Source organism: Microcaecilia unicolor, chromosome 7, assembly GCF_901765095.1.
Source record: "Microcaecilia unicolor chromosome 7, aMicUni1.1, whole genome shotgun sequence".
Lineage (NCBI taxonomy): Eukaryota > Metazoa > Chordata > Amphibia > Gymnophiona > Siphonopidae > Microcaecilia > Microcaecilia unicolor.
Genome location: NC_044037.1, coordinates 267961449 through 267988175, shown reverse-complemented (window position 1 = coordinate 267988175; position 26727 = coordinate 267961449). Strand labels below are relative to the sequence as shown.

At 41.7% G+C, this 26727-nt stretch overlaps 1 protein-coding gene across 1 annotated transcript in view; it reads right to left on the bottom strand.

Moving 5' to 3' along the window:
* The window catches only part of LOC115475130 (DNA annealing helicase and endonuclease ZRANB3-like), a 167855-nt gene that overhangs the window by 63159 nt on the left and 77969 nt on the right, over positions 1-26727 (bottom strand). The window contains 4 exon segments of the mRNA XM_030210869.1: positions 1944-2096; positions 10189-10368; positions 18242-18361; positions 23510-23629. Of these exon segments, the coding sequence (XP_030066729.1) occupies positions 1944-2096; positions 10189-10368; positions 18242-18361; positions 23510-23629 (573 nt within the window).

Genomic DNA, 26727 nt, shown 5'->3' with positions numbered 1-26727 from the left:
AACACCCCCAAAACATAACATTTCCACCTCCATGCTTGACAGTGGGGACGGTGTTCTTTGGGTCATAGGCAGCATTTCTCTTCCTCCAAACACGGCGAGTTGAGTTCATGCCAAAGAGCTCAATTTTTGTCTCATCTGACCACAGCACCTTCTCCCAATCACTCTCGGCATCATCCAGGTGTTCACTGGCAAACTTCAGACGGGCCGTCACATGTGCCTTCCGGAGCAGGGGGACCTTGCGGGCACTGCAGGATTGCAATCCGTTATGTCGTAATGTGTTACCAATGGTTTTCGTGGTGACAGTGGTCCCAGCTGCCTTGAGATCATTGACAAGTTCCCCCCTTGTAGTTGTAGGCTGATTTCTAACCTTCCTCATGATCAAGGATACCCCACGAGGTGAGATTTTGCGTGGAGCCCCAGATCTTTGTCGATTGACAGTCATTTTGTACTTCTTCCATTTTCTTACTATGGCACCAACAGTTGTCTCCTTCTCGCCCAGCGTCTTACTGATGGTTTTGTAGCCCATTCCAGCCTTGTGCAGGTGTATGATCTTGTCCCTGACATCCTTAGACAGCTCCTTGCTCTTGGCCATTTTGTAGAGGTTAGAGTCTGACTGATTCACTGAGTCTGTGGACAGGTGTCTTTCATACAGGTGACCATTGCCGACAGCTGTCTGTCATGCAGGTAACGAGTTGATTTGGAGCATCTACCTGGTCTGTAGGGGCCAGATCTCTTACTGGTTGGTGGGGGATCAAATACTTATTTCCCTCTGCAGAATGCAAATAAATTCATATACTTTCCACAATGTGATTTTCCGGATTTAATTTGTGATGTGCTATCTCTCACTGTTACCAATAACCTACCCTTCAATTATGGGCTGCTCATGTCTTTGTCAGTGGGCAAACTTACAAAATCAGCAAGGGATCAAATACTTATTTCCCCCACTGTATATCGACACACACACACACACATATATATATATATATATATATATATATATATATATACACACACACACATATAAATATATATACACACACACACACACACACACACACACACATATATATATATATATCCATAAGAGGCCTTTTATAAGGAGTCGAGTAAGCCTATGCGACTAAAACTGCCCCTTCATTTGGAGATGTCCCTGGGTAGGTTTTCGAAGGTCCATTTGTCATCTTGCCATAGCTGTCGGTCCTATCTTCCCCTCCTATGCAAATCTGTCAACTGTCAAACCTATGCAATGGGAGTACCAAAAGACTTAAGTGAACACGCTCTCCCACTCAATGAGATACATAGAGTTTGGACTTATATTTGTACTTATATCCGAAGCATGTATGTGATGAGCAAAGATAGCCTTGGGCCACAACAGCATGACAGAATTCCTCACCATAGTCTAGGTCCAGTAAGAGCCAGCATGAGGAATAACTTGCAATTGGAGTAGCATGGCACACTAATTCCATGTACTATATGTAGGAATAGCAGAAATTGACTTGATGGTATACCAGAGAGCAGCAAGCCTGAAGGATACTGAAATAGTGTACAGTCAAGTGCAGTAAGTATATAAGAAAACTGCAAACCTGAAGGCTATTGAAGCGTTGTACCTTCAGGTGTAATAGGTATCTAGGAGACCTCCCAGCCGTAGGCTATTGATGCTGTGTACTTTCAATAAACAGCTTTCAAGTTTTTATTGTCATACCTTCCATAATCAGCCAGCAAGTTACAATATTATAAGTTACCTTATAATATGGAGTTTAAAAAAAAACCTCATATAACACATCTACAAACCCACTATTTCCTATCTGAGAAAAGCATTTAAAACAGAATTAAGTTTAATCTGCATACCTGAATCAAATATGAACTGCAGTGCATTCTTTCAAGCGTGATCAAAATTAATTTTATTTAAAATGATTGAGAAAAAAATGTGCCACTAGTCTTACATGGGTGAACAAAACATCCTCGTTAATCTCTTCAAGATCTTCATTTGGTGTCCAGCTTTTAGCAAAACTCAGAAAGTCCCACTTTGTTTTATCATCTTCATCAGCCTGTATTTTCTCCTTCTTTCCATTTAATGTATTACCTGTAACATTTGCCTGCAGATTGATAAATGCACAACGTAAGTCACTGAATTTCACACTTAATATTTATGTTCAGGTATTAATGCTCACAAAGTATTATCTTTCTACTGGGCAATGGGAGATGACAAAAATCCTTATGCTTAGATTGAGAACATCAGAGTCAGTGATGTTTTCATTAATCAAGGAAGAAAAGTTACACTACATGCTGACGGGTCCCAGTAAGATTCCTGGATCAGGGCTTCCACTCCCTGGGCTGGCTGGAGATGCTGCAAAGGCAGTGCTCAAACCCTTTGAGAGAGCTGTAATCACTGAATAAGAATGATGCTGCAATGATCAGAACCAGGGCCTATGGTTTTAAGGTTCCAAAACAAGCCATGCTACCTGGAGTCTGGAACAGGATAATCACTGCAATAACTCAGAGTATGTTGGGGGGTGGGGAAGGAGAAGATAAAATAGGGGAAAAATCTCTTTGTAGTACCAGAAGCATTTGGTAACCCTTTCTCCCTCCATGGTTTTGAAAATTAAAATCAACAAACAAGATAATCCCATGACCATTTCTCCTAGAATAATCCTTTTAAAAACATGTACAATTACACAACATACTTTTAAATGTCACAATTTATTTTCTATGTGTGTTATATCTAGCCATCCGTCTATACAGATAGGTAGATAAATGGATATATATATATTTTTTTTTAGAATATAATGAGAGCAATTTCTAAAAAAACATTTAAGCCAGGTAAATGGGCTTTTTAGAATATGACAGCAATTTCTAAAAGACATTTAAGCCAGGTAAACGGTCTATGTGGTGGGGCTATCAGTACTTCTTTTGCTTTGCCTGAAGCTGCTCTTTGCTGTCCTACTCAACTGCATTTTTCAAGTCATAAGGCCCCATTAAGCTCAATGTTACTTATTTACTATCATCTGTGACTTAGTTGAATTTGATAAATAGTTCTCAACCATCTTCACATCATCACATGTGCTTAGTTATTAATTTTATGTGTGATAATAAATAAAAGAAATTTTATTACCCAGCAGTTATGCAGTGGTATGCTGGTAAATGTTTAACAGGCTCTGTCCAAACAAACAAACCTGTAGATATGTACGTAACTGTATTATACATTCTACTGATACAAATGATATAATGCAGGCAGAAACCAAATTACAAATAATACTAAAACACACAAAATTCTTTACTCTAAATTCCAAATGGCCAACTGATTTTCACCACACTCTTGTATCTGTAGCCAATCTATGTTTGCTATTCATCCCAATCTAATAATTCTTTACACAATAAATTTCATGACATTAAACCTGACATATGATTTACTGTCAAGACTACTTCTCATCCAATATACCAATCTACCCACTACTTGGAAACTAGAGCACGCTGGACTGTTACACATTCCTACTCGGACACTACATGCCAGCAGAGTCCTTCACCTCATTCGCACATGCAAAATATGGACAGACACTCAACTGATACAAAATAGGGGGCCACAAGGAGCATGCATACAAAAACTGGAGACAAAAACACTTCTTGGAATCACTGTGGATTGAAATTCCATGTGTAAAGGGGAAAAGGATAGCGATATGAATGTACTACCGTCCACCTGGCCAGAATGAACAGACGGATGCAGAAATGTTAAAGGAAATTAGGGACGCAAACATTTTAGCGAAATGGCTACAGGTGGCACTACCACGTTTAATTCATGCTGACCACGCTGGCTTCATTCACAATAGGCAGACTTTTGATAATACTAGACGGGCGTTGCACTTGATTGATAGGGCACAAGCACAAAGTGATCAACTGGTGCTTTTGTTATTAGATGCAGAGGCAGCCTTTGATCGGGTCCTCTGGGCTTATCTTTTTTGAAATTTTGAAGAAAGTAGGGTTATCAGGGCCTTCTCTGCATCGTATTCAAGCTTTATATAGCCATCCATTAGCTCAGTTAAGCATTAATGGCACCTATACCACATCTTTTGAGCTGTTTAGCGGTACGCGACAGAGTTCCGCTCTATCATCGCTCCTTTTTGCCCTCTTGATGGAGCCTTTAGTTTATCTTATCCGTGCTTCTCCACTAATTTGAATGATCCAAATTGGGGAACAAAATATTAGAATCATGTTATTTGCCAATGATATTTTTCTTACGTTAGCTGACCCGCAAGCCTCATTATCAGCTACCATGGCAATCTTAACAGCTTATAATAAAATTTCAGGCTTTAAAATTAATCTTCATAAATCTGAAATCTTACCCATTGGTGTTTCCTCAGACGTGATGACTTCCCTGCAGGCAGAATTTCCTTTCCAATGGGTCCAGGCCTCTATCAGTCACTTGGGGGTCAATTTGATTCCTACTATAGCTGAGATATATCAAGTGAACTTGTCACTTAAGCTAAAAGAGCTGTTTTTAGAAATTTATAGATGGGATGGTTTACTGCTATCTTGGGTGGGGAGGATAGCAGCAGTTAAGACGATTCTATTGCCTAATTTGTTTATGGCTTTGTCTATTAACATCCTAAAATCGTTTTTTAGATCCCTCATAAAAAAAAAGTTTTTGCTTTTATTTGGCTTAAGAGACCTCCTCAGGTAAATTGGAATGTTCTCTATCAATCTCGGAAAGATGGGGTATAGGAGTCCCTAATTTTGCATTATATTATACAGCAGCTCTCTTCCTGTAGCAGTATGGCAATGGAGGGACTCTAAACCGTGGGTACATATTGATCAACATTTAGTAGGAGATACTCCCCTATGGGTCCTCCCTTGGCTTCCCCTGTCCGCACTGTGAAAGATCTCAGCTCTGGTGGGAGGCCAAACCAAGGTTGTTTTGGAGGATTGGGTTGGGTGTGGAGCTCAAATGTTTCTTGAACGCCAATATCACTTAACAACCCCCATCATGTATGCTTTGGGATTTATCCCTGGTATGCTTGATCCTGCATATCGGTGATGGGCAGCATCTTCCCTTTGTATGTTGAGTCAGATATGAAAGGAAGGGGAATTTATGACCTTTGATGATTTGAAAGATGAATATGGCCTTTCAGCGAGGGATACATATCACTATACTCAATTAAAAGATTTTATCACCCGCAGAACCAAGACTGAGTTAATGTTAGCAGAAATGGAGAGAGAACGCGCATTGCAATCGGGTATAGGGAGAGGCGGGATCTGTAGAATTTATCAAACGCTGTTACATAGAAAACTCAGACATTACTCCCTTATCAGACTAGAAGGGAATCAACCACCACAATGGATGAAAACTTTTATGTAGTTGCTAAAGATTTCAGTGGCTACCCTCTGGTGGAAAATGGATACAAGATGTTGTTACCAGTGGTACTTCACTCCTCATATACTGTTATAAATATTTAAGATGGGGTCAGCTGCTTGCTGGTAATAATGCGGAGGGGCGGGCACCTTTTATCATATATGGTGGTCATGCCCTAAAATTCAGTTTTTTTGGACTGCTCTTCATACTCAGCTACTAAGATTTATACCAGGGCTCCCCTCCATACAACCAGATAATTATTTGCTGAATGTTCAAGCAGCAGGGGTTAAGAAAGAACTTCATCAACTCTTGATTCATGTTTATACTGCTGCTCAGATCTTGGTGGCGAAACAATTGAAGCGTTGCCATCAGTGGAAGATGTCTTCAATAAGGTAGACTACTGTTGTCTCATGTCCAAGCGTACGGCTAAAAAACACGGGCATCTTCTGCAATTCCCAAAATGTGGGATGTCTATATGCACTGGCGAGATATATTGGTATAATGGACCTTGTCATCACTATAATTTAGATTCAAGAAGAGTCACATCTATCTACTTATCATTTCTATAGCACTACAAGGCATACGTAGCGCTGTACACCTTACACAGAAGATAGTCCCTGCTCAAAGAGCTTACAATCTAGGTAAGACAGGCAAACAGACAGAACAATTAAGGGTAAGGAAATAAAGAAGTGAGGACAAAGGACAGGGTAAGTGAGTTAGGAGTCAAAAGCAGTGGTAAAGAGGTGGGTTTTGAATTTGGACTTGAAAACGGCTAAAGACGGGGCTAGACGTACAGGCTCGGGAAGTCCATTCCAGGCGTGAGGTGCAGCAAGATAAAAGGAACGGAGTCTTAAATTAGCAGTAGAGGAGAAAGGGACGGACAAGAGAGATTTACCAACAGAACGGAGCACTCGAGGGGGAAAGTAGGGGGAGACAAGAGTGGAGAGGTACTGGGGAGCGGCAGAGTGAATGCACTTATAGGTCAATAGGAGAAGTTTGAATAGAATACGGAAACGGATAGGAAGCCAGTGAAGTGACTTAAGGAGAGGGCTAATGTGGGCATAGCGACTTTGGCGGAAAATGAGTCGCGCAGCAGAGTTTTGGATTGATTGAAGAGGAGAGAGATGGCTAAGAGCCTTTGCACTGGCGTTTTAGTTGAGTTGAGATGGGGTGGAATTATTTGGGAATTGTGAAATATGAAGCTTGTAGTTGTGATTGAGCTGATCTTCATGTTTGAAATTGAAAAAATGTGGAAATATATCAATTGACTACTTAAAGAGTATAAACAATGAACAGGGTCTTACTGTCAGGGGGGCTGCAAAAGTTTAGGAATAGTTGTTCATTTCTTACAATAGCAGCAGCTAAAAAGGTTACTGGGATGGTTACTGGATGGTGCAGCAAGTAGCACTGCTCAGCAATTCTACTTCTAAACCTGCATAGAAGCATTGCTGCTAGCTTAAGAAGCAAAACCACAGTTGCTTGTAACAGGAGATCTTAAAGGACAACATGGTTACGGTTAAATTACTTATATTTCATGGCAGTCTAAAGTGGATTACAAAATTACATACATTATCAATTTCAAAAATTACAATATAAAATGCCAACTTATAACCCAACCAAATAATAAAAATGGAAAATTAAAATAACTTCTGTAAGAAACAGTGATTATAATACAGTACTAAACATATCAATTTTTAAGAAGTTCATAAGACAGAGAAAAACAACTTTTCAACAGATGTTCAGATTTGGAGGCCTTATCTTTCTAAAGATGTTAAAAGACTTGAAGAGGTACAGAAAAAAAGCCACGAAAATGGTAGGGGGTTTACATAGCAAGACGTACATGGAGAGACTTGCTGACCTAACATTTATACCCTGGAGGAAAGGAGAAACAGGGGTGATATGATACAAACGTTCAAAACATTTGAAAGGTATTAATCCACAAACAAACCTTTTCTAGAGACAGGAGGGTGGTAGAACTAAAAGGCATAAATTGAAGTTGAAAGGGGACCAACTCAGGAATAATGTCAGGAAGTATTTTTTCACTGAGTGGGTGGTAGATACCTGGAATGCCCTCCCGTAGTAGAGATGAAAACTGTAACGGAATTCAAAAATATATGGGACAAACACAAAGGAATCCTATTTAGAAGGATCAGATCCAAAGAAGCTTAGGGAAGATTAGGTAGGAAAGCCAGTGCTGGGTAGACTTCTATGATCTGAGCCCTGATCGAGGCTGAACAGACTTGGATGGGCTGGAGTGGAGTTTTTTTAGGGGCTATTAACACCTTAAGAAATTTTAGAACAAGGCCAATGCCGGGCAGACTTCTACGGTCTATGCCCTAAAAAAGGCAAGGATAAATCAAGATCAGGTATATGTATGATTTATTACTTCATACCATATGTAATGAGTTTATCTTGTTGGGCAGACCTGGATGGATCATACTGATCTTTATCTGCCGCCATCTACTATGTTACTGTCAATCTAAGGTAAAATGGTTGATTCCACTCTCTGGATCCTGCAATTGGAAAGGTACTCTTCTTGGTTTTATCATAATTTACTGTTCTTAAAGAGATAAGCAGACTTATTCTGCAATTCCTTATGAATAAGAAGAATTTTATACTTAACCCTTGATTCTACAGGCAACTAATGTAACTGAATGAACCTTGGAGCAATGTGCTGAAAACGAGGGGAATCAGTAAGACACATCATTGAATTCTGTACAACCTGCCATAGGAGCCAACTTTTCAAAATTATTTTGGGTGCTAAGCCCAATGAAAATAACCCCTCCCTGGACACATACAAAGAATTTTCTCAATATTAGGGGTGCTCAAGCACCCACATCACCCACAAAGTCGGCTCCAATGCAACCTGCAATGATTTCAAGCACTACACAAGGGATTACAGTAATCCAAATCACCTAGAATAGTATTTTGTAGGATAAATCTAAAATTCTCAACTAGTAGCACAGGTTTCAACTTGGCCAAAGATGCAATTTGAAAAAATAATTCTCTCTTTTGAGTCTGAATTTGTGGTCCAAGTGTCAAATAAGAATCTAAAAGGCCTCCTAAACATCAAACCTTGGTCACAAGCTTTACAGAAGAATCGGTACTAGATAAATGTTACAAAGACAGCAAAGGGCAGAACCCTGTGGTATACCAGCTGTTATATCGAAGAAGATAATTTATCTCCAATTCTCACGTCCTGTTTCCCACCATGTGGGAAATATCTAAACTATTTAAGGACTATTCCCATAAGCCCAAAGGACTGCAGTCTCTCCACCAGGATGTGATGATTGATTGTGTCAAAGGCTGCTAAAATGTCTAGTAATACAAAAAAGTAATTACAAGACTGATCCAGACCTTGCCTCAACACATCCATCGTTAATAAAAGGAAAGACTCAGTATTTTAGGCCTTACAGAATCCATATTGGAACATGTCCAATATGCCAGACATCTTCAGATAAAGACCAAGCAATGAAAAAATGATCTTCTTGATAAACTTAGCCAAAACAGTCAATGAAGAAACAGCCCAATAATTTGCAGGAATGTTGGGATCCATGTTCATCTACACATACGGATGACAATCAGACAAAGCCCAGATCAGAGAAATGTTAACAAAGCTGTAATATTTCTAGAACTACTCAGGAATATTGTGCATGGTTTCGTATATTGGCTCCCTCTGCTCCATCTACAGATATTGAAAAAGTCAAATGCAAGGGGAGGCAGGGATGGGAGTTGTGAGGACTGCTATCTTGCTATCCTTGCAAAATACTTGTTACAAATAAGCAGCTTTGCTTTTACAAAGGACAGGGATATGTATCGAGGGAGACCAATGCCAATGCTTGTTGGCTTTCACCCAAAGCCAGTCATCGAGGCTCCTTAGTGCCGACGAGGTCGAATACTTATGCTGCCTCAGGGTAAGGTCCAACGCAGGCTGGTCTCAGGAGCCATCCACAGCAGGTGGCACTGAGGCAGGTGGAGACCCATTTGATGCAGCATTGCTCCCAGTGTCCCTAGGTCTAGTAGCCATACGTTCCAATGCAACACTCGACGTCGATGTCGACATCGCCGACCTCAATAGAAAGGAATCGGACCGGGCTCCAAAAATTCTCACCCGTTGAGCCTCTCTGGCCAACTGGGTCCTTTTCTTCATATGAAGACACAGTTAGAAGGGCTATGGTTGTGCCCTAGACAATGGAGACACCAAGAATGGGAGTCCTTACCAGAGATGGTCCGATTGCACCGGGTACAGTGCTTAAAAGCACTGGGTACTTTCGTGGACATGAAAAGGAAAACTTCTGCAGCCAAGTCAAACTATGCAATGGTGCCATAAAAGGGGCAAGGCACCAGAGAGCGTGACCAAAGTCTAGGCCTAAAAACAGCCCAGTGACACAGAAAAAGAAAGGAAACTTACAAAGCGGGAAAAGAAAACAAACAATAAGGGAAGGAAAAACAATGGAATCTGAAGATGGTAACGCGAAAAACAGAGCAAAAATATTACTGAAAAGCACTTAAGAAGCTCTTCAGAACAAGCTGTGAAGAGCAGGACAAAAAAGTCAACTACCCCTCACCGTGGTAGAAAAACAACTGTGGTAACCGCAGTCTTGCAGTGGAAGGGAAGGCACTTGCGCATGCGCAGTGGAGAGTCTCACGCTCCACAAAGATCTTATATGCTTGTTACAAGCTTTGGAGAGGGCAACATGTGATCTCTAGTAAGTACTATGGTTTATGTTTATTAATCTCTTGGCAAACTGCCTTTCAATAAGGCAGGGAATGGATGTGCATTTGATACTTCAGATTCAATGTCATTCATAACCTAAAGCATAAAATTGAATGAAATTTCATACCTTACGATTCAACAATCCCCACATCAGAGTGTCCAATGTTCCTTTTGCTATGAGGTAATGTATATGCACAGAATTGCTTTGCCCAATTCGATGTGCCCGATCTTCTGCTTGTTTCATATGGCCAGGATCCCAGTACAACTCCGCAAACACAATGTGCGTAGCAGCAGTGAAAGTCAAACCCTAACTCAAAACAAAGAAAGTGATGTTAAGTTAGTTATATATCCATAATTCTCTGCCGTGGTGACATTAGAGTCACTTTGGGATCAAACTGCTGCTTTGCATTCCTCTTTACAACAACAAACAATAAAGAACTCAGCTGAAATTAAGTTGTTATCTCAAGTTGCCCTCCAGCAAGCACAGACAACTAATCAACATACTTCTAAAATAGAACAATTGGGAGAGAAAATGCATGCATTCTTTGGAAGTTATCAGTCAAACCTCAATTAGGGATAAAAATTATATGTTACGACGTTTACAATATCTTGAAAATAAATCAAGAAAACTTAATTTGAGATTCACGAACTTTCCAAGATCTCCCTTAATTTCCCCGATTGATATGGTGAAAAAATATTTGACTGAGGTATTAGGAATGCCAAGTGATTCCTTACCTCCTATTGTTCGGGTACAATATCTACAAAATAAATCAAATTCAGAGACTCTCCAACCGAACAGAGGAGTAGCGATGAACTTGACATCATTTCTTGAATCATCTTTGGAAGTAATTTCTCAGAGGTTGACTGCTTTGGTTGTTTTTGCTTTAGAAATGGACCACGACGCAGTCTTAAGACTTTCATTTAGACATTTAGAATCTACTTTTTTTGGATCTAAAATAAGAATATTCCCTGATATGGCTAGAGAGACCCAAAAAAGACGTAGTGCTTTTTTAGCACTACGTCAGAGGACTCTGGCACTTGGAGCAAACTATATGTTAAAATTTCCTTGTATATGTAGAGTATTATATCAAGCCAAATCATTTCAGTTTTTTGATCCTAAACAGTTAGAGGAGTTTTTAGTTTCAAAAGAGGATGTGAATGTAGTAGTAGGATTACCAGACCATACTGTATGATATGCTTAGGGAAGGTTTACTTGGTAACAACAACCCCACTGTAAAAACTTTTTTTTTTTTTTTTTTTTTTTTCCTGTTCTCTTCTTGGATCCTATTACTTTATACTTCTGGTCGAAAGTACAGTGTAAACATTTCAATTGTAATAGATATTAGAGATATTGTAAATTTTCTCATATTGTAATCTTCTCTTGTGAGTTGTTAAATTTGGATGAAAATTATAAATAAAATATTTAAAAAAATTAAAAAAATCCATAATTCTCAATATAAAATATGTATTATGCAATTATGAATAGCTAAACACTTCCCCATATATATTGCTTATGAACACTTTTTCATTAAAAAGAAATAGAAATGAATGCTATTGAGAATAGCATTCAGTTTTTCTATGAAACCTCCTTATGACATGCTGGTGTAAAATTTTGCAGTTTGCAGGGGGGTGAGGGGTTGGGGAAAGGGTGAGGATTAGAACCCTCCCCCCCCCCCACCACCACCACCACACACACACACAGACTGTATTCCTTAATTTGCAAGGATTTGAATCTCAGAACACGGAGTAGAGGTCAAAGATAACCTATAAACACGAAGAAAGATTATACATTCATTTTGTCATTTCTAGTAAAACAACAGATATAAACTGCAGCACAGTTTGCTAAACATGGCCACCAACATGAGTATAAAGTATTGTTGTTCAGTGTTACAAGAAGAGGCCTTTATCTCCAAGGGTGTGGTTACTTGCAAGATTTGGGGATGTTGATATTCCTTGAGTTTCAGAGATAAAATACCTGGTTATGTTAAGGTGGCATTGGTCAAAGACAAATAAAATACTTTACCAGTGGCGTAGGTAAGTGGGCCAAGGTGGCCTGGGCCCCCCCCCCCCAAAAAAAAAAAAATTCCTGTGGGCCCCTGGTTTTGCTAGCAGGGGTCCCCAACCTCCGCCAGCTGAAGTGTTGCCCAGCACCGGTCTCCGGTGCTGCCACGTTGCCTGCCCCATGTTCCCCTCATGTCCATCACACTCCTTTTAGGGAAACTGAGTATGCTCAATTTCACTAAAAAGTGCGTGCAGCACGTGAGGGGAAGACAGAGCAGGGCAGGCAATGCGGTGGTGTAGGAGACTGGTACTGGACAATGCTTCAGCTGGCGAGGGTTGGGGAACCCTGCCAGCCAAGGTATTTGCTGGGGGGGGGGGGGGGGGGAGGTGGCGGGGCAGCAGACTAAATGTGCCCCCACCTCAGGCTCTGGCCCCTCCCACCACAAGGTCTGGCTACGCCCCTGCATGTTACTAGGGGGCGCTATGTTTAAACTGGAAGGAAGTGGTTCTGTTAAAATTCATAAATACAGCATCAAGTATTATTGTGGAGGAGTGGCCTAGTGGTTAGGGTGGTGGACTTTGGTCCTGAGGAACTGAGTTTGATTCCCAGCACAGGCAGCTCCTTGTGACTCTGGGCAAGTCACTTAACCCTCCATTGCCTGTCATGAGTGGAAAAGCGCGGAGTACAAATGTAACAAAAATAAAATAAAAAATAAACATGCTACAAAACTCCTGAGGAAGCCTGAGTGAAAGGTGATATGGGCCCTGTTGAGTGTGTGGCAAGCAGAACTTCTTTAACATAGCAGATAAGTGATTTATAAACTTTTGAATAAAGACATCTGAAAAATTAAAAAACAAAAATCAGAAATACAAATAGAATTGGGGTTTTCAGGCCCGATCTAACCATAATGATTCTTTGGACCGTAACTCTAGAAGAAGAGAGAACCAGATTTGATGTGGTTAGTATGGAGCAATGAGAATCATGGTCCCTTGGTCTCAACATAGTTTGAGAAGTTTTCCCTATGAGAGGTAGTGGGGGGCAGTGGTGTTCCTAGGGGGGGCGGACACCCGGGGCGGCGCCCCGCCCCCCCCCCCCGGGTGCAGCACCCCGCCCCAATGCAGCACGGACCCCTCCCCCTGTTGCAGCACCCCCCCCGATGCAGCGCAGACCCCCCCCCCCCCAGGTGCACACCGCTGGTGGGGGGGGTGCCGCAGCGCGCGCCTGCTCAGAGTTCCCTGACTTCGCGCGTTCGCTGGAGCTCCCTCTGACCCGGAACAACCTGTTCCAGGGCAGGGGGAGCTGCAGCGAACGCGCGGTCAGCGAACTCAGAGCAGGCACGCGCCGCGGCTCCCCCCAGCAGCGTGCACCCGGGGCGGACAGCCCCTACCGCCCCCCCCTTGGTACGCCACTGGTGGGGGGGAAGGCGTAAAGGTCTGTTCCCCAGTGAAGTAAGACAGCATCCAAGGCTGGACAGTTGGGAGCATATATCCTGGAACAAAAGAAGGAAAGCTTGTTGTTCTGAGGAGAAGCAAACAGGTCTATTGATGGGGTCCTGCACTGCTGAAACATTCAACAAACTACCAAGATGCTGAGGGGCCATTCGTGAGGCTGAAGGACTCTGCTCAATTTGTCCGCTAGAGCATTATGTTTGATGGTTAGGTAAACAGCTCTTGATGTTTCGAGAAGCTGCCCACTTCCATATCAGGACTGCTTGTCAACAGAGGTGGTAAGAACCTGCTTATCCTTGTTTGGTTTAGTAATATATCGCAACCTGGTTGTCTGTGCAAATGAGTATTACCTGATTGAGGATGCAGTCTTAAAAGATTTTGAGAGCCAGACCACCCGCAATTCCAGGAGGTTGATAAGATTTAATTCTTCCCGTGGGGACAAATAACCTGTGTGTAGAGACCGTCGAGATGAGCATCCCCACCTACCCATAGAGGCATCCATGGTGAGTACCTTGTGATATGGAGGGGACTGAAAAGGAAGACCCTGGGTGAGATTCTGGGACACCATCCACCACTGTAGAGAGTTGCGTAGCTATGGAATGACTTGAATATGGGCCAAGAGTAGTCCTGTGGTTTGAGACCACAGAGAAGAGTGTCCACTGAATAATTCAGAAGTGGGGTCGAGCCAATGGTATATCCAACCTTCTGCAAGAAGAGCAGGGGAGTGGGTTGAAGAGAGGACTGAGCAGTATGCGAACAGTTCATTCCAAATAATTACAGTTGTTTGAGCTGACTAGTAGTCTGTTTTGAATTACAGCTATGTCATGCAAGGTTCCGCGTTAGGAGTCACGGACCTAGAAAGGGATCTGGGAGTCATCGTTGATAAGACGTTAAAAACTTCTGCTCAGTGTACTGCAGCGGCTAAGAAAGTGCACAGAATGTTGAGTATTATTAGGAAAGGGATGGAAAACAAACACGAGGATGTTATAATGCTGTTGTATCGCTCCATGGTGCAACCGCACCTCGAGTATTATGTCCAATTCTAGTCGCCGCATCTCAAAAAAGATATAAAAGAATTAGAGAAGGTGCAGAGAAGGGTGACGAAAATGATAAAGGGAATGGAACGACTTCCCTATGAGGAAAGGCTGAGAAGGTTAGGGCTCTTCAGCTTGGAGAAAAGGCAGCTGAGGGGTGATATGATAGAAGTCTACAAGATAATGAGCGGATTAGAGCGGACAGATGTGAAGCGTTTGTTTACACTTTCAAACAACAACAAAACCAGGGGACACAAGATGAAGCTAAAATATGGTAGATTTAAAACAAATAGGAGAAAGTTTTTCTTTACTCAGTGTGTAGTTACTCTGGAATTCGTTGCCAGAGAATGTAGTGACAGCAGCTGGCCTTATGGAATTTAAAGGGGGTTTGGACAGATTCCTGAAGGAAAAGTCCATTGAACATCATTCATTTTTTTTTTGGGGGGGGGGGGGGGGGGGGTTGCCGGGTTCTTGAAGCCTGGATTGTCCGCTGTCACAGACAGGATGCTGGGCTGGATGAACCCTTGGTCTTTTCCCAGTATGGCGGTACTTATGTCTTGGTTTTTATTTTTTCTCCTTTGGTGAATTCTAGATTAAGACAGACATTGGGTTTATTGATGCTAGCTAACACATCAAATGAAGCTCCTTTTCCTAAATGCGAAACTTCCTTTTATATTGAGTTACGTTCAGTCAGTTAGAGGAAGAAGTAGGTTATGAGACTAGAGCAGATAAATATTGCACGTCATATGATAAGTTTAGATGGTATCAAACATTTCTTTAGTTTTTTTCACTGAAGAGTTTATTTATAGTGCAAGGTGCACCTACCAACTTAGCATGAACATTTTCTTTAAACCTAAAACCCATAACTGGGCAAAGTGGCTCTAATGGCCAATGCAGACATGTCTAAGATGACAAACTGAGTTCCATGCTCATGCACTTCTGATAAAATTGAAGGCCACTCTGGTCTTTTGAAGATTGGTATATCAAGTGATGTCAACTATTTTGCTATTATTAGAATCTGAGAGGGAAGGATAGATGAAATTCCTTGACCTTTTGAAGCAAGGTATGGCATTGCACCATACATAATTGATAGGAAGCAACCCTTGCAGACTGTGCAGCTTTTAAAAGATCCTTCTTCTTCAGTGGCCCGAGAGCCTGGAATCCTTCCCCGGGTGCATATTGGAATAATACTTGTATTTTCTTTCAATTGCTGAGGTAATTATCATAGACTTGGTTTCCAGTATCATCTCTATGCTGATGACACCCAACTGTATCTCTCCACACCAGACATCACCGCAGAGACCCAGGCAAAGGTATCAGCCTGCTTATCTGACATTGCTGCCTGGATGTCCAACCGCCACCTGAAACTGAACATGTCCAAGACTGAGCTCATCGTCTTTCCACCAAAATCCACTTCTCCTCTTCCTCCACTTTCTATCTCGGTTGATAACACCCTCATCCTCCCCGTCTCATCTGCCCGCAACCTCAGAGTCATCTTTGACTCCTCCCTCTCATTCTCTGCGCATATCCAGCAGATAGCCAAGACCTGTCGCTTCTTCCTCTTTAACATCAGCAAAATTCGCCCTTTCCTCTCTGAACACACCACCAGAACTCTCGTCCACGCTCTCATTACCTCTCGCCTGGACTACTGCAACTTACTCCTCACCGGCCTCCCACTTAGCCATCTATCCCCCCTTCAATCTGTTCAGAATGCTGCTGCACGTCTCATATTTCGCCAGAACCGATATACTCATATCACCCCTCTCCTCAGGTCACTTCACTGACTTCCAATCAGATACCGCATTCAATTCAAGCTTCTCCTTCTTACCTACAAATGCACTCAGTCTGCTGCCCCTCACTACCTTTCTACCCTCATCTCCCCTTACGTTCCCACCCGTAACCTCCGTTCACAGGACAAATCCCTCCTCTCAGTACCCTTCTCCACCACCGCCAACTCCAGGCTCCGCTCATTCTGCCTCACCTCACCCTATGCTTGGAACAACCTTCCTGAGCCCTTACGCCAAGCCCCCTCCCTGCCCATCTTCAAGTCTTCGCTTGCAACCCACCTCTTCAATGCTGCATTCGGCACCTAACCCTTACCATTCAGTGAATCCAGACTGCCCCTATTTTGACTGCCCCTATCGGTCCGACCGTTCACGTGTCTATTAGATTGTAAGCTCTGAGAAGGGAGTGTCTCTCTTTGTGAAATTGTACAGCGCTGCGTAACCCTGGTAGCGCTTTAGAAATGTTAAGTAGTAGTAGTAGTAGTAGTAGTATTTCAAGCGAGAACTTTTGAAGCCACTGTATAAGAGGTTGGCAGCAAGATTGACAAAGGAGGACCTACCGGACTGTGCAGTCAATCAACCTCTGTGCTGAAGTTTTTCATTTTTAAGAGCCTCTCCTCAAATCTAACAAAAAACACTGGAAAAACTAGAAGAAAATATTCTTCAATGGAAATGTTAAGAGAGCTTTGTTTCAATATCCTTTTGGCAGAGTGGAAAAAAAAAAAAAAAAAAACTTAAGAGACTCAGGGAATTGCTGCATATAGGGAGAGCTGTGTATGCTCACAACATTTACACCAGTTTTGAGTTCTGGGAAAGTTTTTCCTTCCCAGCACCATTGGATGATGCCATCCACTTGCATGACTGATTCAATCCTGCTTGTCAATGGAGAAAATCTTAGACCCCCTAAGTCTCCACCAACTTTATCTGAGAGCCGTCTTGCACTGGGGAGAACAAACACACTGAGAAAGACAACAGCAAAATGATTGTATAATTGAACTAATATATTTTTGTTCTTCAAAGTATTTTATAGGTTATCATAAAACTAATTAACATGGTGAGAACATCTTATTTTATTAATAATTCCATAAATTATGTCTGAGAGCTTATACTAACCTTAATACTGTGCACACTTGATGCATACTTCCAGTTACAAAAAACAAGGATAAGTAAAAATTCAGTCTTCACAGGCTTACAGATAAAGACATAATACATGCCACTCATTCAACAGCTATATTACTGATTTCACACATATATCCTAGTCTGGCTTTAAAAATAACTATTGAAAAAAAGATAATGGAACTGCAGACGTTTGAGGCACACCTCCACTTTATTTCACCGACAATTTATTCCCCTAGTGAGAGTAGGGACTGTGAACTAATTAAGTGATAAGTTTACAACTTCAGGGCTCCTTTTACAAAGCGGAGCTACCAATTAGTGTGCGCTGAATGTGAAGAAGCCCATGGGAACTAAATGAGTTCCTTTGCATTCAGCATGCTGCTAATCAGTAACAATGCTTTGTAAAAGGAGCTCTCAATGTTTTATACTTAATATACTATACTTTCTTGTACTGGTATATGAATTGTATTTTGGTTATTTAATTTATAAAATTATGAAATGTATTTCAAATTTGGGGCCCTGTTTACTAAGCTGTGCCATGGGTGTGCTAGTGTTCTTTGCACACGCTAATGATTAGCACATGCTAAATTGCCCATAGGAACATATAAGCGCCTCTAGTGTTTAGCTCACACACTAAAAATGATAGCTCACCTTAGTGAACAGGGCCCTTGGTGTAAGCTCCTTTGTGTAGACCTTTGATTTTTGATAAGACACAGTTTAAGTGTTAAGGCAGACAGCAACAGCACAAGTGATACATTTCCTTCACGTGACTTTTCCTTCCCCCACCTTATCTTACCTGACCTGCAGCCTGAATACTAAGAATAGCAACACGAGTATCGGGATCATTCTGAAATTGATGGACAAGATGAATTCTTTCTGATGATGGAACGCTTCCATCAATTCGAATATAACGAGCCTATGGAATGCCAGCACAGGAAAAAAAAATAATATGGGTGGTCAATAGTACCCACGATGATCACTTCACATTTAATTATTATATCAAAATATACTTCTAGCAGAAGAGGATATCGAACATAAAAGTCACTTCATTCAGACAGGATTTTGTCATGATATACCTTCATTGCCCAATACTAAATATTATTCCAGCTTAAGCATGTCAAATTTTAAAGCAAACTTTGGGGTCTGTTTACGAAGCAGAACTAGCAGCTGTCCATGCACTAGTGCCAACATGGCCCGTTCAAAGCATTTTCAAAATGAGCTATGAACTGGATGTCAAAAGGAAGAAGCCGTGGTGAATACTGACCCCCAAAAACCTAATGCTCTAGAGCCTGAAAACGAACTGAGGCCTTTATACCTGCAAAGATGTGAGGCCTAAGCAATACAGAAAAGCTCAGAGGATACCAGATCTATTATTTTATTAGTGAGTTGGTTTCTGCTAGGACCTGTTATCTTCCTATCCAAACTGTAGTTTTATTTATTGTAAACCGCTGAGACCGGCGAGTTAGCTTTGGTGGTATAGCAAATTTTAATAAACCATCAAGATGTTCTTTACTGAAAACAAAAAAATGGAAGCAGCAAGATTTCCAAAATATGATCGCGAATTATTTAAACTCACTTTGGGGAGCCAATGCAGTAAAGTGGAGTGGAGGAGTGGCCTAGTGGTTAGGGTGGTGGACTTTGGTCCTGGGGAACTGAGGAACTGAGTTAAATTCCCACTTCAGGCACAGGCAGCTCCTTGTGACTCTGGGCAAGTCACTTAACCCTCTATTGCCCCATGTAAGCCACATTGAGCCTGCCATGAGTGGGAAAGCGCAGGGTACAAATGTAACAAAAATAAAATAGATACTGTTGGAGATTCTACATGGAATGTTGCTACTATTGGAGATTCTACATGGAATGTTGCTATTCCACTAGCAACATTCCATGTAGAAGGCTGCACAGGCTTCTGTTTCTGTGAGTCTGACGTCCTGCACGTATGTGCAGGACGTCAGACTCACAGAAGCAGAAGACTGCGCGGCCACACTGGTGATCTGCAAGGGCCGACTTCTACATTGAATGTTGCTAGTGGAATAGCAACATTCCATGTGGAATCTCAAATAGTAGCAACAGTGGAGGAGTGGCCTAGTGGTTAGGGTGGTGAGGAACTGAGTTCGATTCCCACTTCAGGCACAGGCAGCTCCTTTTGACTCTGGTCAAGTCACTTAACCCTCCATTGCCCCATGTAAACTGCATTGAGCCTGCCATGAGTGGGAAAGCGCGGGGTACAAATGTAACAAAAAAAAAAAGTGTGCTAGGTTTTATGCACAGGTTAGCTTGGCTTTTGTGCACAATTTTGTGAGTGCCCTATGTTGAAACAAGTTTTGCAAATGAGTAACTCTATTGGTGTCCTCATTTTTTTTTGTCAGGGCAAATGTGTTAACCCTAGCCTGAATTCAGTTTCAGCAGCTACAGTGTTGGGCTGTTAAGCTGTGAGATGCTGGAGCCAATGAAACTGAATGTACGCAGAAGCAAGAGACAGCCACAAATCAGTAAGTGCTCAAGGTTGCATGCAGAGCAGCACTCCGGGTCTGGCAGAGGATCGTGGCTGCTTGGGCCACTGATCGGACCATGGTCTAGGGGCAGGGGTAGGCAACTCCGGTCCTCGAGAGCCGCAGGCAGGTCAGGTTTTCAGGATATCCACAATAAATATGCAGGAGATAGATTTGCATACCATGGAGCAGAGCTTGCAAATCTATCTCCTGCATATTTATTGTGGATATCCTGAAAACCTGACCTGCCTGCGGCTCTCGAGGACCGGAGTTGCCTACCCCTGCCCTAGGGATATCTTAAGTGTGGCAAATTTCCATTCATACTGGCAATTCATGTCTTTGCAATCACCTCAAGGTGACCAGAAACAACATATTCTTCTTCAGGTGAGTTTTTTTAATTTATTTTTATTACCTTGGTTTTTGCCACATTCTAGTTCTGTTCCTTTTGCCATGCTACAATACAATCTTGTTCCTGTTCTTGCTGGCTTTCTGCAACCATGTCTTTATATCCCTGTTCTAGCAGCATTCCATTCCAGTCTTGCTTCTGACCCTTTAATTGTTGCAAACCTGTCTGATTCCTGTTCCTATCCGTGCAACATTCCACTCCTGAATTGCAGGACATGCCTGGTTCTAGGCCTGGCAGCCATCAGAAACAGAGGACACAATCCGAAGAGAAAACTGCTGCAGTAGGCAGCAAATGCCCCTTGTTCCTAGGGTTATCTTTCCTATGGAGTGGAGGAGTAGCCTAGTGGTTAGTGCAGTGGACTTTGATTCTGGGGAGCTGAGTTCAATTCCCACTGCAGCTCCTTGTGACTCTGGGCAAGTCATTTAACCCTCCATTGCCCCTGGTACAAAATAAGTACCTGAATATATGTAAATCGCTTTGAATGTAGTTGCAAAAACCTCAGAAAGGTGGTATATCAAGTCCCAGTTCCCTTTCCCTATATGAGATTCTACATGGAATGTTGCTACTATTGGAGATTCTAGATGGAATGTTGCTACTATTTGAGATTCTACATGGAATGTTGCTATTCCACTAGCAACATTCCATGTAGAAGCCTGCCCTTGCAGATCAGCAATGCGGCTGCGCAGGCTTCTGTTTCTGTGAGTCTGACGTCCTGCACATACGTGCAGAACGTCAGACTCACAGAAACAGAAGCCTGCGCGGCCGCGTTGCTGATCTGCAAGGGCAGGCTTCTACATGGAATGTTGCTAGTGGAGGAGTAGCCTAGTGGTCAGTGCAGTTGACTTTGATCCTGGGGAACTGAGTTCAATTCCCACTGCAGCTCCTTGTGACTCTGGGCAAGTCATTTAACCCTCCATTGCCCCTGGTACAAAATAAGTACCTGAATATATGTAAACCGCTTTCAATGTAGTTGCAAAAACCTCAGAAAGGCAGTATATCAAATCCCATTTCCCCCTTTCCCTATTGTCCCTCCTGTTTCAACACTGGCCAATCTTCTTCACCCTAAAATCTCCATTACTAGGAGATGAACACCCTAAAGGAGATGTTCCCATCCAGTTTCAGTGGCTCCAGCATCTCTCAGCACAACACAGAAGCCATCAAAACTGAGTGTGGGAGAGCACACTGGGTCCAGCTAAAAATTAGGGCTGCACAAGCTGGTGAGTGGGCCATGCAGCACATATCAATGCCCTGTTTCTAGGATTGAGGCATTGTTGGAAAGGGAGAAGGGAGATGATGCACTGATAAGGAGGGAAGGGGACAGGGGAAATGCTGGGTACATGCTAAACTTACTTTGGTTCTCTTCATTCATTTATGTAATTAAAAACTTTAATCACTAGTATGTGATTATAATTTTCAATCAATGCGCAGCCCTATTTTTTAAGGCATGATGACCAGAATTGCACGCAGTACTCAAGATGTGGTCGCCTAATGGAGTGACACAGAAGCATTATGGTATATTTTGTCTTATTCCCTGTTCCTTTCCTAATAATTCCTAACATTGGGGTCCTTTTACTAAGCTGCGGCAAGCACTAAAGTGTGCTTACCACAGGTTAAAAATGCCTACCGTGGGGCGTACTGAGACATCCCACGGTAGTTTGGGGATTGCTGTGCTGGGGGTGTGTTTGGGGGTGGAGAGTAGGTGTGCCCAGAACTAATCAGCTAGCGCAGCTGCATCATCGCAAGTTAACCAATGAGCACGTGAGCCCTTACCGCCTAGTAAACATGTGTCAGTAAGGGCTCCCGAGCTAATTGGGAAATTAATGCATAGCCATTAATTGAACAAATGGAAAATGCAGCCATTTTAAAGCCGCGCTATAAGTGGCCTCAGTGCAGGCCACTTTCAAGTGCAGGTAATCCCAGACCTGAAGAAATTCTGCCAGTCTGAAAACCAAGAATTGATAAACTAGAAGTACTGTTTAACCCTAACACTAATACGGGATATATGCTAATAATTCAGCTTTGTCTACTGATGGCTACAGTGTTTTAAAGTGGTGAAAGGAAACTAACTTGAACCTCTCAGTACGCATGTCTGCACCTTTTTTTGTTTTAATGAAAGTGAATGTTTATGAAAGGAAATTTTTGTAGATTCTAAAGTTAAATTGTGTCTTAAAGAAGAAAACGCCTGTTGCCTTTAAAAAAATTTGCAGATGTCTTGTTCCATATCCTCAATCTGGTACATGTCACTCCACGCCCGAGTGAAATACTGTATGTCACCACAAAAACAACCCATTGACCTTAAAAAACTTTTGGGGGAACATAATGCAAAAAATAAGAAAACCCATCATTTTGGTAGGGAGGAAACCTGCATAGCTCACGGTTTTCATCATTACTCCATGATTTCCCACAGAATGCTATTTTCTATAGCTGTTTCTCAATAATAATGGTTGTCATAAAAAATGAGCAGAATTTCACTTCATGTGTAATTAGACTTTCTTCTTACTTTTCCATTTGTACCTACCTATTCAGAAATTTCTGAAAATAGATTATTCATCAACCATTTTGCTTTTAGCATTATCAGGAAGATTAGGTATTTATATGTATGTGCTCTTTGCAGCGCAGTACACAAGGAACATGCAAGTCAGTCATACATACAGCCATTTTTAACTGAAAGACTGAATAGCCATTAGGAAATGGAAACAAATATCTGTTCCCTTCTCCGCTACTGCCAACTCCAGACTTCGCTCCTTCTGTCTTGCTGCGCCCTACGCCTGGAATAGACTTCCTGAGCCCCTACGTCTTGCCCCATCCTTGACCATCTTTAAATCTAGATTGAAGGCCCACCTCTTTAACATTGCTTTTGACTCGTAACCACTTGTATCCACTCGCCTCCACCTACCCTCCTCTCCTCTTTCCTCTACACATTAATTAATTTGTTTGCTTTATTTTTTGTCTACTAGATTGTAAGCTCTTTGAGCAGGGACTGTCTTTCTTCTATGTTTGTGCAGCGCTGCATACACTTTGTAGCGCTATAGAAATGCTAAATAGTAGTAGTAGTACATTTTCAGTTTCTGCTTTAGAACTTGGTGGTGGGGTGAGTGAGCTACAAGAAGAAATGTTACCAAAGGTCATAGGTGAGAAGATAAAAAGTTCTCTTTTTTTTTTTTTTTACCTTGCTTTCTATAACAGCCTCTGTAGCAGCCTGAAGCATGGTTAAGTGGTGAGCAAAAACCAAGAACTTGAGCTTATCATTTTCAAGCATCATTTTAATGTATTCCTTGACTGCTCCTGCCTAAAATATAAGAAAGACTCATATATATTACAGACTCAAAGAATGTGTTAAAAATACGTGCATGGCAAATTTCAATTCATTATGCTAAGTTATAAAAATCTAACCCCCCCCCCCCCCTTAACAAATAAAACAAAACAGGAAAGCAAACCAATTAATACTGCTTTGAGTGCAAAATATATAAAGACCACAGCTCTAAAGAATACCCTGACTAGGGAATTAACACCCAAACTCTTTTAGGTAAAATGTATTTACATTTGCTTCATGTTCTACTGTTCATTGCTCGTATTGCACTACTGCGTGGTTTATAATTACAAACAATAATGATAAAAGAAGGAAAAATAAAAGTACATTAAATCTTTAAAAGGATCAATAGCAAGGTGAAAATCATCTGGCAAAAAGGCCCAAACAGAGAAAGGCCCTGCAATATGTCCATATGCAGTTTGATAGATTGTTTAGCCTGAATCACATTAGCGAAACGCAAGGGTAATCCCATATTCTAAATTGCCTGCATGCAGTCTAGCCTTTAATAAGGTGTCTTAAAGCTACCCCTGAACTCATAAAATAGTGCAATTGCTGTTACCTTATTGAGATACACAACCAAGCTACTTGTCATCTCAGTCCAAACGATTGATGATAGACCCTGAACTGGATGACACTGTCATTGTCCTTTGCACCACCACCTTTTCAGACACTTGCGAACAAGATGACTGAGCACACAGGAGATGAAGATATGGTTCTACTTGAACTCAGATTTAGTACAGTAGTTTGGTTGAACCACTACCATGTCACTGCAGAGGCAGGTTGGCAGACCCAGAAAAGGAAAGACTCTGCCCTGCCCAGCCAATATTCTGGATGTGATGTAGATTAAGTCATAAATGATAACAACTATTAAATATTACAGAACATAATGAGCTCTTTCGTTAAGGTTTAATAATGACAAAGGGGACAGCATAAAACCAAGTTATTTATGTGTAGCAGGTGTTCTCTGAGGACATCAAAATACAAGTCCTCTCAGTACAGATGACGTCACCAACGTAGCTCCTGTGGTACAGTTACTCCAGCTTAGTAAGCAGTAGAAGCATTTGAGTCACTCCATTATGAATAAGCGCCATTCTCCCCCTGCTTCTGTCATTTGGGATTACCTCAGTCTATTTATACAGCTTGAGCCAAATTCAGCTCCTCGGGGAAGTAGGTATATATGTGAGAACATGCATCCTGCTGTCCACAGAGAATATCTGCCACAATTAACTTGACTTTCTCTAAGGACAAGCAGGATATCAAGCCCTCACTGCATGAGACTCCCTAGCTACAGGCTGCCTTCAACAGAAAATAAGGGGGAGGGGGAATACAAAGCACTGCAACAAGCAGACATCAGGTAGCCTATTGAGTATATTTTTCTTTTATATTGAAAGCAGCCTGGAACAGAAAAGAAAACGGGCCTATGGGGGATGGAGTTGAATTCTAATCCCGAAAGAGAATCTGGAGGACTGACTAGCCAAACCTACTGTTGTGGGTGGAATTTATTTATTTTATTTATTTATTGCATTTGTATCCCACATTTTCCCACCTCTTTGCAGGCTCAATGTGGCTTACAATATATCGTGAATAGTGGAAACATATAAGAAACTATACATTTAGTATAATAGAGGGTCTTGGGTAACATGATAATGATAAAACATAATAGTAGATTAACAAGCAAAAAGGCAGTTCTGAATGTATGTATAGGAGTTTATATTTGTTGGTCTTTGTGGTATGCTATGCTAAAGAGATGGGTCTTCAGTATTTTGCGGAAGTTAGTTAGTTCACAGATTGTTTTTAAGTTGCGCAGCAGCGCGTTCCAGAATTGTGTGCTCAGGTAGGAAAAGGTTGACGCATGCGTTAGTTTGTATTTTAGACCTTTACAGTTGGGGAAGTGAAGATAAAGGAATGTGCGGGATGATTTTTTAGCATTCCTGGGTGGTAAGTCTATCAGGTCTGACATGTAGGCTGGGGCGTCTCCGTGGATGATTTTGTGAACTAGGGTACATATTTTGAACGTGATGCGTTCCTTGAGTGGGAGCCAGTGTAGCTTTTCTCGTAGGGGTTTAGCACTTTCATATTTTGTTTTACCGAATATGATTCTAGCTGCAGTGTTCTGAGCTGTCTGAAGTTTCTTGATTATCTCTGCTCTTTGCAGCCAGCGTAGAGTGCATTGCAGTAATCTAGATGACTGAGTACCATTGATTGTACCAGGTTGCGGATGAAAGGTCTCATTCTTTTTAATTTCCACACTGAATGGAATCCTTTTAAAAAAGAAAGTAAACTGGGAATGTATGAACAGATGTCCGTGTTACAGCTCTGCAAATTTCCTCCTTCGAAGTGAATCGCAAATGTGTTACTGACACTGCCATAGCTCAGACATTGTGAGCTGTGATATGACCCTCAAGAATCAAATCTACTCAGGCATAAGTAAAGGAAATGCAGTCTTCTAGCCACATAGACAGAATACGTTAGATTATAGTCCCTACTCTATTTGGGTCAAAAGAAACAAAAATGGGTGGACTTTCTAAAAGCTTGAGCCCATTTCAAATAGAAAGCCAAGGCTTTCTTACAGTCCAGTTTGTGCACTACGCTTTCATCTCTGTGGGCATAAGGCCTGGAAAAAAATGTCATCAGGATGATAGAATAATTACGAACAAAATCAGATAGGGCCCTAGGAATAAACTTGGGATCAGTTTGGAAAACCACCCTGTTGTTAAAGAATTTGGTTTAAGTTTTTAGTTACTAGATCCTGGAGCTCACTCTGCTGAAGAGACTGCTATCAAAAATAAGACCTTTCAGGTAAAGTACTTCAATTGAGAGATACTAAGTGGCTTGATAGAATGCTTCAATAGTAGCATGTCCCACACTAATTTAACAACTACAAGCTGTAGAGAGATGGGTTTCCCTAAGGTGTACCCTAACAGAGTTGGTTTTCAAACCTGGCTCAGACAAACGAAGGTATTCAAGAAGTTTTTGCATGGGACAAGAAAAGGGTCTATGGCCCTTCCATCACACCGGATGAAAAACCTCCTCCATTTTTAGACCTTCTAGTGGAATCTCTCCCGGTAACCAAGTTC